Below are 15,105 nucleotides of genomic sequence, written 5' to 3'. Positions count from 1 at the left end.
CGCAACAAAACACTGAATATTACTAAGTGACGGCTGAAACAATTATTATTTAGGTCACGTTGCCCTATTTTTTCGTAAATTCTGGCATCTTTTGCCAATACTTATTTTGCACAGTTCCTACATACACTGTTCGCTTCTATAGACAGCTTTTGAGGTCTTCCCGATCGAGGTAACTTTGTCACGAAATCGGTGAGACGCAACTTTCAAATGATGAGCGTAGTAAAACCTGGTAACCCGTCGCGTTTCAACGCTTTCAGTATTTCAGCCAGGTGGAGACCTTGCTTGTGGAGGATCTTGATTTTTTTTGTAGAATAATTCGAAACTTTGGCCACGATGACTACCAAAAGTAGAGTACGTAAATGATCCCAAACGCATCGACACAATTGATACACTGAGTGTTGCCATGGTCGCAAACAACATAGGTCGCGCGAAGGACTCAAATCGTAGCGGGAAATTCCATGGGAGTTTTACATAGAGCAGTACCAAAACACAAATTCAACCAAATCTTTTTGAAAGAATGAAGAATTGCAACGAATTATCGCCCCGAATATTCGCCGCATAGAACGAATTTTCGCTCGAAATTTCGAGTCGCATTAACGCCATCAAGGATTATGTCGCCGAAAGTTCGAGCCGTTCAAAACAATACATGCCTCGAAAATTCGCGGAAATGTCGTCGAAGTTTCGTTTCGGTCAAGAATTCGTCGAAAAGCTAGGAATTTCGTCGAATTTCGTCGACAGGTGTTTGCATTACTTTTGCACAATACTGTAGGCTTTCATAATGTCAGGACTTGATAGGACTTCCTTGATAAATAATATAATATGTCTGCGTTTGCTTATACTTTTCTAATCTTCCACGGCAATTGAACAGTTCTATGCCATTACTTTACAAGCAGTTAGATATTTTGCTTAAGCCTCGAGCTTGGTCTGAAAATCCGAGCAGAAAAAAATTGGTCCATAGCTATAGGTACGGATCTCCCACTCGGTTGATAAGAGCTCTTTAATTAGCTTCAAAATATTAACCGAAAGGCTATTTTTGACACGGCGTTTCTGCTAAGGAAGTTTTTTATCCATACAAAAGAGTCACGGTCATTTGATATCATTTGGCTTTCGAGCCTATTTGGCCAAAACTTTCCAACCGTTTTCAATCGTGGACAAATGGGAATCTATTTGAAGCGAGATTCCATGATGATGAAAGAAATTAGAAAAATATTTTTACGAGACTGATACTAAAGGAACGTATCTTGAAGTCATTGAAGAAGTGTTTGTCTTAAGGATAACCCTCTCAGCTTAAAATTGACGTAGAACTGATTCCTAGGTACTTCATTTGTTAAATGAGTTCAGAGCTACAGTCAGTAATGGATATTAAAAAACAATGGGGCTAAACCTCGGAAAAACAAAATATCACGTCACGCCTGATATAGCAACTGATATATTATATTTTGTTTAAAATTCAAACTATAGAATTATATAAATTAATGATATTAATCATGAAAAATTTTTTCTTCAATTTTCAGTAAAAAAGTGGAATAGTCAATACTTTCGTTGACATGCAGATGGCCGGAGTATTGTTTCTCCTTTGTTGGCATTTCCACTTTCAAAACATTATAATAAAAAACCTGGAGCTTATTTGAAACATGTTCATTCGGTTTCGAAGATCTCAAGTGTTAACTCGAAGACTCTCTAACGCGGATAATGACTAACAGTTTGCTGATTGAAGTTTTTGCCCGTGTTTTATTCAGCTTCACACGCGGCGTGACAGAGCATTACGACCCTGATGAGCCTGAAGTGGAGATCTTTGGATATAATGATAGCTTAAGCAGGGAAGGTCGAGAGTGGAATTGTCAGCCCGTTGACAAACCTATTTATCAGGAATATTCACCGCCATCGGACGACGATTATGATCTCTTGTCAGTGGGGAACTGTCGAGTTAGATATCGGATCATCAACGCAAGCTCACCAGAAGGGAGCGAAGACGAACAGCAAAATGAAGATGATGAAATGGCCTGGAAGCGACTCAGACCATCCGTTCTTCGCACAGTTTGTCAATCAATGTACATTGGCGCATTGATTTCACTTCTAGCCGCTGTTATCCTCGGCCTTTTTTATATCATGATCTCTTACGTCTCGTCCGAACCGGTGAAGAACTGGCAATTACACCCGAAGGAGACAATCCCAGTTAAAATGCAGTGGATCAGAATATTGTCATACCAAACATGTGTTGCCTTTCTTTACATGTGGTTCTTTGTAGGAATGCTTTCTCTTTTTCGACCGTACCAGTTAAAGGGCGTGAAAAGAAAACTCATTCTTGTTGCTTTTGTCTTTTTCTGTGTGGATGCAGTGTATAGTGTTATCCTTCAAGTCTTTGGAATATCTCATTCCAAACTTTCTGTGATTCAGAAGATTCCTCTCTATGTTATATTTCTAATAAGCATATGTTGTCAAGTTTATCTTGTAACAAATCACTTCCGGAACCTGTCGAGTAGAGCGACTTTATTTATTCAATTGATAACACCCTCCTGCTTCAATCTCTTTATTGGCATCGTTATAAAATCGTTTATTTATCCAATTTACAAGAAAAAAAATGAACATGGAAAACTCCTTATTGCACTCTTCTCACCTCTCTTTGTAGTTGTCTTTAAGGTAATCTTAAGACTTTGTGCTCAACGCTTGAAGAAAATTGTTCATCCGGGCTACTCGTACACCTTGCTAGTGCAGTTGTATTTTGGATCAGCGATCATGTTTCGAGTAATGCAGGCAGAACTTGATAACCTCAAATTTATCGCTGTTCTTGGAATAATCCACGGGGCGGTAGAAGTTCTGGAACGAAGCACCGTGGTCTTTATTGATCATATTTGTCATGTAATCTTGAAAAGACAATTAGCTCCTTGGGGAAGTTTACGCACTCCTCGCCGTGAGAGACTAATGGCTGATATTGCCATTTTAAGCATGTTATGTGAATCAACTGCTATTGTGTCTGTTAACGGCGTCTTGTATTTGTATCAGTTCACTTACTCCCAAAACATTCCACTTTTAAAGCTTCTTCAGGAATTTGTTATTCATACCGCAGTTGCGCTGGTGATTGAATGGTTTTTCACTGGCGTATCCTTGGCCATCGAGACTCGCTTTCAGAATATAGCAGTTATGGCTGTTTGGCGCAAAAGATGGAAAAGACACATTTTTGTTGCAATGGCTAATCTGTTTATAATCGCTCTCTGGAAGACAGCAACTTTCTTGGAAGATATTCATGGGCGCTTTGATGAGTGTAAAGGTCATCCGTGCGAAATGCCTTTCAAATAGAGAACCTCTAAAAACTAAATGCCGGCAGTCTTTAAGCCTTCCTTGGGTTAATGGGCGTGTATTGATCAAGATTGTTCACATGTTATATTACATTTACCGAAATGTGGCAACGAGGAGAACAAAATCGACCCGCTCAGCTTGTGGAAGGCAAGCGGTCTTTCAGTCTTTTCTTAATCCGAGGTCTATATGCGACAGGCGACGACAGATATGCAGAAACATCGAAATATGAATGGATATATGTCGTTGGTCACTATTTATTTTTCCAAGAGTCAATGTCATAGTTGTTAAATTTTAAACCTGCCTGTGTTCATTAAAATTCAGACTTTAAATACAGACCGCCATACTATTCAATTATAGACAAAAACATTTAATTCAGTTTGTTTCATGAGTTGGTTCGTGTCATAAGCTGTGCTTTCAAGGGAAGTGGCCTTAAGGGCTTTTGAGAATTGACCACGTGTTTAAAAAAGTAAGCAAAATGATTCTCTTCCAGTGTATGCAAGTGTGCACCTTCATATAATTCTAAGCGCTATTTCCCTCACAGACTATTTGTCGCTATGCAGTTTGTGGCTTTTGGTGTGTGTCGTTTGACAGGATTAGAACGACCGAAACCACTTTCAACCACCCTGAGGCCGTTAGGATTAAGAAAAAAGAGTGGCCATTGAATCAAAACTTTTCCCTTCTCACTCGACGGAGCATAAAAGGCAGAAAAAAATGGATATGAACTGCATTGAGTTCGCTGAAAACGTTGAGTATATAAAAATTTACTCAGGCTGGAGTTTGCCACATAAGCACTTTCACTATGAATGTATTTTCACTTTTCAGGTATAAATTTACTTAGAAGATATCAGCTTTTAGGAAAGATTGCATTTTATATCCCAATTTTAAACTCTTCACTTAAAGTCGGTCATTTGACGGATGAGTTATGAGTAGAAGAACACTGATAGAGGTGTTTGGTGACATTGTGTTCAATTTCACACGAGGCGTAACAGCCATTCTGGCTCTCGTCGCGACTTTTTCTGTATATTTCCAGCTTACGTCAAACAAAACAAGGAAGGTAAACTTCTGATCGCTATTTTAGCTCCGCTTGTTGGAATTGTTCTGAAAGTAATTTCATGAATTTCCGTTCGGAAATTTACACATCCGGGATATTCGGATGTGTTACTAGCGGCAGTGTATTTTGGTTGAGCTGTTATGTTTCGAGTATTGCAAGCCGACTTGGACAGTTTACAATCCATGGCTATTCTTGGAATAATTAACAGCGTTGCGGAAGTACTGCAAAGAAGCATGATGGTTATCATTGATCACTTCTGCCACGTGGTCTAGAAAAGAAAATCAGCTCCTTAAGGAAGTTCTCGCACTCCTCGACGCGAGAAACTAATGGCTCATATTGCCATAATGAGCATGTTGTATGAGTCAATCGGCATCGTGTCTGTCAATGGCGTTTTCTTCTTGGGGTTTTTTAGCTTCTATTGTATTGATTAACCAATATGTAACGGAAAACAAGTTGTGACTATTTGAAAACGCGGCATTATTCACGCATTTTCTGACATTTTCTGAAAAAGAAAATCTGGAGTTTTCCCGTCGTTATCGAGCCGGCGAATTGGAGTATTCGTTCCATTATCGAGCAGTTTTCCTTCACAGTTAACTCTACGAAAACAACTGTTTTCCTGGTGTTAAGAGCGCGGTTAAAAGACGGGAAAACGGTTTGTATTTTGTTGCTTACTGGTGTTTTCCAGCAACAAAACATTGTTTTCACAGAAGTTTTACGTCGAATGCAATACGTTTTCTTCCATTTTCTAGGACAGTGAAGGCTTGAAAACGCTTGAAAACCAAGTGTTCACCAACGTTCAAGGGCCGGTTAACATAATGAAATAAGATGTTTTTTAGCGTTTGTGGCTGTTTGCGTTGAGAAAACGCGTTGTTATCGGCGATTCACCACTCGAATGCGGTTATTCCCACGCATTTTCTCGTATTTGCCATTCGATTATCGTGCGGAAAATTTTATGAATTCCTATATTCATCTGTGTTTTACACTGTTAACCATTTGGACATCTATAAATACATTTATTTTTCTAGCTCCTTATAATTTTCTTGGCTCCAGGCTCCCTTGCCTTGGAAATATTTCGAAGAGGTTCCATCAATCACTCCATATCAAACTCTTTCCCCAGCACGACGAACATTTGTTTTTCTCGGTTCCAGGTGTACGCGACCACTAAGCCTTCGTGATGCACAAACATGCTCTCTGTTGCGAATTTTCAAAATGGCGGACAGGCCAAAGAGGGAAATAAAAAAAGCAAAGCGATTTTTCAACAAATACTTGACATAAACCCCCGTTAGAAAGGCGAATCCACAATAGAAAGATACAAAACTGTATGATATTGAGATCAGGGAGGTTGACAAAATCAACAAGAGAGGTTGAAAATTCATGACGTTGGCTATAGCACATGCTTCGATGAATGGACACCCTTGAGGGCCGATAGAGGATCTGGATATTTTCCGTTTGTTCGCAGCGAAAAGCTGTTCATTCCCTCGGAAAACTCTCTAGAGGATAGAAAAGAATCGTTCCATGGCCAACTTGCTCGTGAAATAAAGAAAAAGCTTTGGTCTGGACGGCGAGAGGACCCTGATATAAACATAGACCTTAATGTTGACCAAGATGTTTTCATGGAAGGTGTTGGGGGTGTTTTGCCCGGCGTTCTTCAACGAGGGAAGATGGTTTACCAATCGGAGTCAAATAGGGTACTTGATTCATATCTGGGGCTGAAGTGGGATGAAAGAATTTTAAATGTAGCTGAAGATTTTGCCTATGTAATTCCAGGAACTATTTAGTATCGGCTGGGACAAAGAAGTCCAATCATTGAATACGAGCTCATCGTTGTAGGTGTTCTTAAACCCTTTCATAACCTGCTGCCTCCAGGAACTGAATCCTGTTTTTCTTCAGAAACAGTTGTTTGAGGGCATCAACCCCTTTGTGAATTGTGGATCTGAAGAAATCTTTAGAAGCTCTATTATTGTATTTTTCCAAGCCTTGCTGTGTGTAATATGCTATGTTCTGATAAAGTGACAGGAACTCAGGAACATGATAACATAGTGCATGCATGTAGGGAGTGACATCTTTTGCTTGGTAAACTTTGAGAAAGTGCTCAAACCATGATTTGCTATTTCTTTGCAGTTCAAGAATACCCTCTTCAGATGTAAAATCTAGCCTCAAATCACCAATTATGTCCATAAATTTAGCCCAGATCACTTGTATGTCTTTGTTTTGACAAGCATAGGTCAGAATTTTTATATTCTGAAAGAGTTTCAACTTTTCTGGTTCAGTAAGATCTCTATATTCCAGCTTTTTGCTCTCTTTGTTGATTCTAAAATTAAAAGTGATTCCCATACTTTTGTTAAATTCTTCATAACATGCCATGTGTTTATATTTATCTCTTGGGAATCTATCAGAGGTTTTTTTTCTTGTAAACAAGTTAATCAAAACATCTGAAATCCTCAGAAAAAATGTAATATATCTATGATGACAAGGTCCATAGGTATAAAATCAAATAATGGTTGTGCCTTACAGTTTAATTTCCTTCCAGTGGAAAACCTTGCTATTTCGGTGACAGTTCTAGCACCAAATTTGGGGCCATTAATTGACCATGTTTTGCTTGTGTCCCACCATTGCTCCCTGGGACACTTGCACCACACACAAGCATAATCCTCATTTGCCCTGCCTAAACCACATACCAGTGCTAAAAATTTCAAATCTCCACCTAAAAAGTATTCAATTTTATAGGTGCAATTATTTGCACTTATCTCCTTTAAGTTTGACATTTCCATTTGAAGGTCTGCTAGGCTGTCTCTCAGATTATGATATGTCTCTGTAGTTTTTATAACAGCAAGTACATAATTTCCCTTCTCAGCCATTGCCACATCCTTTTCATTGAGAATAGTAAATGTGAAGTTGACAACTGTAAGCCGCTTTCCAATATTTGTACCATCACCGCTAAGCTTGATCTTAATAGTTTCTCCATCATTGATTTCTCCATTCTTCTGAAGCCTGACAATGTGCTCTTGCAAACTTTCTGCAAATCCTAACTGAACACCTTCAGCATCTCCTGGTGTTGGTTTCAAGTTCCATTTACTGTTTAGCTCATTAATTCGCTTCTTGATGGAATATGTATTGGGGAGACCATTAGCCTTAGTGGCAATTTCATGCCAGGCCTCATTTGAAATATTGAATTATCTTTGAGGTAGAGCCACATATTTATGTTATCAATGTCATAATTATCAAGGGCCTTTGGGTCAGACTCTGTAAATGGTAGCTCTCCCTCTCCAACAAGATTGAAAGTTTCATATTGATTAGTCTCAATGTTGAGGACTTCAATTTTGGTTGCAACAAAATTGTACAGCCCAAGAAAAGAGAGTGTAGTTTGGCACTCGTCCTTCAGTTGGTTTTTAATTCTCTTTTGATGGTGCTTAGAATAGTCATAAAACTTCTTCTTAGCAGGGCCTCTACCTTTTTTCCCATTTTTAATCACTTTTTTGGCCAATTGAATAAATTTTTTCTTGTAGAAGGCCCCTTTCTTCTCAGCTTTCTCGAGAGCTTCTCGGGCTTTTTCATCCACTCGCAATCGCTTTGCCTTCTCCTGTACCAACGATTCTTCTAATTTTCTTTTTTCTCCCCTTAACTGGCTGTTCTCATCTTTAAGCTGATGCACATCAACCTCGTTGTAATACACCTTAAATCGATACCGAGGGCCCGCTTCCAAATTGCTAAGAAGTGCATTTAATTGCCTTCCGCCACGATTACTAGCTTTCTTGACAGCTTTCTGAAGGCTGAATATTTTCTTTCTGAAGACTTCTGAAATGCGGCTATTGATTATTACACCTCGTATACCTGATTGCTCAAACACTTTGTTTACGATTGTTGAAAGGACCGACTCATGGTTTTCTCCGTCTTCGACTTTACATTGCTTTGAAATAGTATAAATTAGTAAGCTGAAACGAAAAATTAATCGGGGAAGTTTACGAAAAATACAGCCAACAAGCTTAGAAAAGGCATTTATTTAGACTTCATACTGCGACAAACTTCACAAATCTTACTTGTTTATCTCGTAAGTAAACGATGGCAGATTAATTCCCGAAGCGCTCTTTGATTTTCCAGATCCCTCTCCTACTGCTTTCACGCTTACAAAACAGGAAAAAATCAAAAGGAGGAAGATACAGCTGTTTTGAAACGCCATTTGACGAGGGTAAATCTGCTTTTTGTTCGACACTTTACATATCAAAACAAAGGAAATTTGTTACTCTTTTTGATTCTGGCGGTACATTTTTAATCTGCGCCTGCGTAAAAGAGATATCGTTTGAGACCCTTCGCTTGGTTGTGTTTTGATCAAAAACGCCTTGTTAATTTCACGCAACCGCTCGGAGAAAAGGTAAAAATGACGGGGGAAAAACTTTACCTTCAAGTTAGAAAATTAGCGAAATAGAAAGCCAAAATATTATAGTTTAAAATTTCAGAGGTACATTGAGTGCTTTTTCCGTAGAGAATTCGCACGATGGTAAAATATTCGAAAATTACACTCGATTTGAGTGGGGCGTTGAACTGGGCGTGGTCGCTATATTCATGTTAAGACTATTTGTACCCCATGAGTTTGATATGATCCACTGCGCAAATCAAATGATTCATTGAACTGCTTGGAGTAATTTCCTCTCTTATATGAAGCAAGTAATAAAAGCCGCTTTACATGAAATTTTTTTTCAAGCCATTTTATTACCAATTAACCAAAGTAGTATTCGCCTAGTTACATCAGTTCTTTATGAAACAATTTTTACAAAATATTCACAACAAAGAAAACCTCGAAATCTAATATTCAACAAAAAGATAAAAAAGTATCAGCAAAAAAAAAAACTATACTCTTACAACAATATCTACAGAACAAAAAGCGTGCGAAGTTGACATGATGACCCAGTATCTGCAGCAGATAATGGGTTACTATGTTGAGTTCAAAGCTAAGTCTACCTAGTCTCCAAGCCCCTCGTCCGTGAAATGTTCTAAAACTTTGGCAAACTCATAATTATAAAGAAGTACCTTCCTCGGCAGATTGTTTCAAAAAATATATAATAAAACAATTACTTAATTAATAATATTAAGGACAGGAAAATGTTTGGCTCGCGGTCATGATCTCGAGTCAAATATTCTCCTGTCTGGCTCCTCCACTCAGTCATTAAGTACATAAAATTGGAAGATGAGACATTATAGTCAATAGTGCATCCTCTTTTCTTAACCCTCACCCCACCCCTCAGGATGAAGTATGGGACGTTTCAGTTGCGCGCCAGCAGTTGTACTTAAAGGGCAATAGTTTACGACTGGTAAAAGTTAAGATTATCCCCACGGAATCAACGAGCGCTTTTCATTCAACTAATTTATTCCTGTTTTCTCGTCACCATATTCCCACCAATGGCGTAGCTCCACTTTCTGCATATAAATCCACACACAACCCACAATTCCTCCTATCGCTCTGACGAAGGGCTAACGCTCGAAACGTCAGCTTTTTTACCCTTTACGGTGGCTAATTTACGTTTTCAACCCAGTTGTTAACACTAAATTACCTGTTGTACGAAGAATGGATGATCTGGATCGCTTCCGAGCCATTTCATCATCCCCATCTTGCTGTTTGTCTTCGTCTTCATCTGGTGAAATCGATATCTAAATCGAGAATTCCCAACTAACGAGAGATAGTAACCTTCGTCCGATGGCGGTGAATATTCCTGATAAAAAGGTTTATCAACGGGCTGACAATACCCCTCTCCACCCTCACTGCTTAAGCTAACGTTACATCCCAAGATATCCACTTCAGGCTCATCAGGGTCGTAATGCTCTGTCACACCGCGTGTGAAGTAAAACACGGGCCAAAACTTCAATCAGCAAACTGTCATTCATTGCCCGGGTTACAAGGTGTGTTCCACATCCGAGACAAATTCATAGTCTTTGGCATAGACAACACAGAATATGACAGAGCCCTTGAAAACCTCTCCAACGATTCCGAGAATGTGGTCTCACCTTCAACCCAAAGAAATGCAAATTTCGTATACCTCAGATTGAATTTTTCGGATTTGTGTTTTCAAAAAATGGAATGAAGCCATCACCAAGCAAAGTGGGAGCTCTGAAACAAATGGACATGCTCAAGACCGCATCAGAGGTGCGCTCTCTCCTGGGTATGGCTCAGTACTCAGCAAGGTTTATTCCCAACTTCGCAGAGATAACCACACCCCTGCGCAAGCTCACCCACTAAGGGGTAAAATGGCGTTGGTTCAGCACAGAGCAAGCAGCATTTGATAAACTAAAGGACACACTATCCAGTAACACTGTCCTCGGATACTATGAAGCAGGCTTGGAGACAAGGCTCCTTGTGGACGCCGGCCCAAATGTTCTTGGATTAGTTCTCCTACAAAGGAAAACAGAAGGGTGGAAAGCAGTTGAGGGTGATAGCCGAAGCCTGACATAGGTTGAGAAACGGTATTCTCAAATCGACTGCGAAGCTCTTGCCATCCGTTGGGCCTGCGAACGCTGCTACCTGTACCTTATTGGGAGTTCATTCACCATTGAAATTGATCACCAGCCCCTGATACCACTCTTTAACAATTTCCATAGCAGACCTCCTATGAGAATTGAACGCTGGCTCTTGAACCTGCAGCAGTTTGACTTTGAATTGAAATACTGCCTCAAACGTTAAACAAAACCGCACAACCTGAACGTCGGCGACCACACTCTCGTTAAGCAAAGTATTCAAAACAAGGCAAGCCCTCGTTTTGAACCTGTCCCGTTGTTGTTGTTGTTGTTGGTAACCGTCTGTCTCGGAAGACAATGGAAATCTGCACCTAAGAAGTAAAATCACGTCAAGCTGCACCGCCGGCTGTGGCTGTGAAGCCCAATACGGGAACCGCAGACCCGCTGGCATTTTGCGCAGGTAAAGTCATTTGTGGGGGTTGGTGGAATGGGGGCAGACTGGAGCCTCTGTCGCCTGCGAGTCCTCTTCACCTCCCACTGGCTCTCCCTCTTCAACTCGGCTTGTTTGACGCCGGCCTTGACAGTCGATCGCCAGAGTGTACGGTCGGCTGTTGCTGACTCAAGGTTTCCAGGGCTGATGTTGCAGGTCTTCAAGTCACGCTTGCAGACATCCTTGTAGCGCAGAGCTGGTCGTCCTGTTGGCCGCGTCCCTGTGGCGAGCTCACCGTACATGATGTCCTTTGGGATGCGTCCATCATCCATTCTGCATACATGGCCGAGCCAGCGCAGTCGCCTCTGGGTCAGCATGGCATACATGCTGGGTAGACCTGCCCGTGATAGGACCTCTGCAATCCTAAAAGATAAAGGATCCATGATCACTGCTAAGAGAACAACTGATCAGGAGCTAGTCACCTGTAACAGCTCCTTTTTCAAGAAAACTGCCAAATCCACCGGAGGAAGTCATCCATGAATCCAGTCCAGTACCTCTGGTGGAACAACAAGCCACGCTTGAATTTGATGGACAAGAACCCATTGAGCACACACAAATGCCAGCTAATCAAGAGGAGATTAACCCAGTTACACCCAATGAAACACCCCGAGTGAAAGACAACCACCTGCCTACAACAGTGGAACAACCATCCCATCATCACACGCCCTCTTCTTTGAAGTGAAAGACAAATCAGGAGACCGAAGTGGACCAAGGACTATGTTAACTTTTCTGTGTTTTCAACGTGTATTTTACCGCGCTTTATGAGAAATGCGACACTACTGGACAGATAAAAGATATCAGATTACCTATAGTAAACTTGTTACTCGTGCCGTGAAAATGGAGTTCTGTCCGCCGTAGCACGATTATGACGAGAGTGAGTGGAAACATTTTGGATCAAATATTGCTTGAGGTGCGGATGAGTAGCACCAAACATTTTGATTTTAGCAGTTCTTTAACGGCAGGCTGTGTTACAAGATTCATGATTTGTTGAGTGTGCCGATTATATTTTTAACTAGACCCTGTGAGCAGGGTAACTGGGATACCTGGATGGTACTGGATCCTTGGAATCAAGTGTAGTGATACTACGGGTGTCGGACTAGTATACTGAAATAGTGCGCTCAAGTCTGGCCAAGGGCATATACCTATTTTAAAACATAGGCATGCTATGCATGCAAGAGTTCCTTTTTTGTAAGGTGGGTGGATTACTTGAAACATTGTGAGTGATGTCTACATTCTTACAAAAGGAGAGAAGAATATTAATGTGGGAAAGAACGAAAATGTCGAATTACCTCGCTCACAGGTATTTTGTGGGAGATTATGTGTGTTTTGCGAATAAATGTAACCAAAAATAAACTGTATTGGTGCCACGGATACCTGTTAGTACAAAATGCAGACAGCAGACTGCAGACTGGATACAAAATATAGACTGCAGACTGGGTACAAAATGCAGACTAAGAATCTGAAGAGTTTTTACGTCTGGTATATAATAACATGTCATCTTACAGCTTACCGAGCGTCACGCAATCGCTTTTCTGCAATCCGCCTTCACGATTATTTGCACTATTGTGGAATATTCCTGGCCCATTTCTTGATGAAAATCGATCGCAATATTATTTCAAGCCTTCAATATAGTCTTCTTACTTTGCGCGCGAGTTGGTTGGTGTGATGTCTGTACAGATTTTATCAACGTAATAAAAGTAGATGATGTGAACAACAGTGATGGTAAAGCAAGCTTAAAGCGGCAGAAATTGCCAGAAAATACAACGGATACACAGGGTATGAGTAAGTTTTATTGATTTTACGAGAAAAATGTTCATATTTCGAAATATGTATCGTTGTAAATCGACCATACTTCGTTCCCTGTACTATTCCTTATAACGTGCAGTTCCTCTCGTAACTTAACACCAAGTCACACAACGCGTGACGCGTTCATGAATCAATCGTTGGCTTTTTCTCGAGACGTGAGCTTGGGCCGCTTGTGACAAGACAATTGCGTAAACAATATCTAACATAACAACATTATACACAAAAAAACACCGGGTTTTGGATCACGTATTTATTAAAAAAGAATATCCATACAACTACAATGAAAACAAACATAAGATTCACCTTTCTGATCGTGAAATTAATACCATTCGTACTGTTATCGTAGCTACGTTCCTTGCCATCAAACGAATCTAACATGTCGTCTTTCTTCACAAGCAGTTTGCATCCCATATAGTTATGTTCTTCAGTCTCACGGTAGTAGCGTTGTTCAATAGATTGCATAGAGTATATGCAGTTTGGTTTCAGATTTCAGATTTTGCTTTTTACAACAAGCGAACGTTTTTCAACTAAGACATTGGCATACTTAGCATACAAGGCATTCAAGGCTTTCATGGCTTTCAAGCGTTCGCGACTCAATCCGTTCCAAAATTACCGCTCAACAACATCTTTCAGTGTGGATTAGCCGCGATTAATACGACTTGTATATGCGTCTGTAAGTATTTTGCGCGTTTGCGCTATAATGCTCCAGGAGATCGCAATCCAAATACGTTGAAATGCAAAACAACTGACCGAAGAGTTTCATGAACAAAATCTCGTGTTCGTCATGTGACCCGGCCCTGTCTGTGCATGAAAACGTCAATCATCATCAAGATAACACGCATGATCAGCATGTGAACACCTCATTGGATCACAGTTAGTTGTCATGGTGTCGAGGGATAACACGCGTGATCAGTATGTGAACACCTCATTGGATCACAGTTAGTTGTCATGGTGTTGAGGGCCCAATGACCTCTGGGTACTATTGCGCAATTTTTCCATTTTGTGGCGGAGGAAAAAAAAAAAAAAAAAACTAGACCCTGTGAGCAGGGTAACTGGGATACCTGGATGGTACTGGATCCTTGGAATCAAGTGTAGTGATACTACGGGTGTCGGACTAGTATACTGAAATAGTGCGCTCAAGTCTGGCCAAGGGCATAGACGTATTTCAAAACATAGGCATGGTATGCATGCAAGAGTTACTTTTTTGTAGGGTGGGTGGATTACTTGAAACATTGTGAGTGATGTCTTCATTCTTACAAAAGGAGAGAAGAATATTAATGTGGGAAAGAACGAAAATGTCAAATTACCTCACTCACAGGTATTTTGTGGTAGATTACGTGTGTTTTGCGAATAAATGTAACCAAAAATAAACTGTATTGGTGTCACAGATACCTGTTAGTACAAAATGCAGACAGCAGACTGCAGACCGGATACAAAATATAGACTGCAGAGTGGGTACAAAATGCAGACTAAGAATCTGAAGAGTTTTTACGTCAGGTATATAATAACATGTCATCTTACAGCTTACCGAGCGTCACGCAATCGCTTTTCTGCGATCCGCCTTCACGATTATTTGCAGTATTGAGGAATATTCCTGGCCCATTTCTTGATGAAAATCGATCGCAATATTATTTCAAGCCTTCAATATAGTCTTATTACTTTGCGCGCGAGTTGGTTGGTGTGATGTATGTACAGATTTTATCAACGTAATAAAAGTAGATGATGTGAACAACAGTGATGGTAAAGCAAGCTTAAAACGGCAGAAATCGCCAGAAAATACAACGGATACACAGGGTATGAGTAATTTTTATTGACTTTACGAGAAAAATGTTCATATTTCGAAATATGTATCGTTGTAAATCGACCATACTTCGTTCCCTGTACTATTCCTTATAACGTGCAGTTCCTCTCGTAACTTAACACCGAGTCACACAACGCGTGACGCGTTCATAAATTAATCGTTGGCTTTTTCTCGAGACGTGAGCTTGGGCCGCTTGTGACAAGACAATTGCGTAAA

The 15,105-nt window shown here is 40.3% G+C and overlaps 1 protein-coding gene across 1 annotated transcript; it reads left to right on the top strand.

The window, feature by feature from the left end:
- Positions 1-1,267: 1,267 nt before the first annotated feature.
- On the top strand, positions 1,268-3,603 carry LOC149038410 (uncharacterized). The gene has a single exon (XM_089185084.1). It carries the CDS (start codon positions 1,693-1,695, stop codon positions 3,295-3,297), a length of 1,605 nt encoding a protein of 534 aa, XP_089041210.1. The 5' UTR covers positions 1,268-1,692; the 3' UTR covers positions 3,298-3,603.
- Positions 3,604-15,105: the final 11,502 nt, after the last annotated feature.

The sequence above is a fragment of the Pocillopora damicornis genome, chromosome 10, assembly GCF_964200805.1.
Source record: "Pocillopora damicornis chromosome 10, jaPocDami1.2, whole genome shotgun sequence".
NCBI lineage: Eukaryota > Metazoa > Cnidaria > Anthozoa > Scleractinia > Pocilloporidae > Pocillopora > Pocillopora damicornis.
Note: the sequence above shows the minus strand (reverse complement) of the source record. Positions and strands in the feature narration are given on the sequence as shown.

Bases quoted from the DNA above. Each gene is read 5' to 3' on its own strand.
- LOC149038410 (XM_089185084.1), top strand. From the start codon at position 1,693: ATGACTAACAGTTTGCTGATTGAAGTTTTTGCCCGTGTTTTATTCAGC.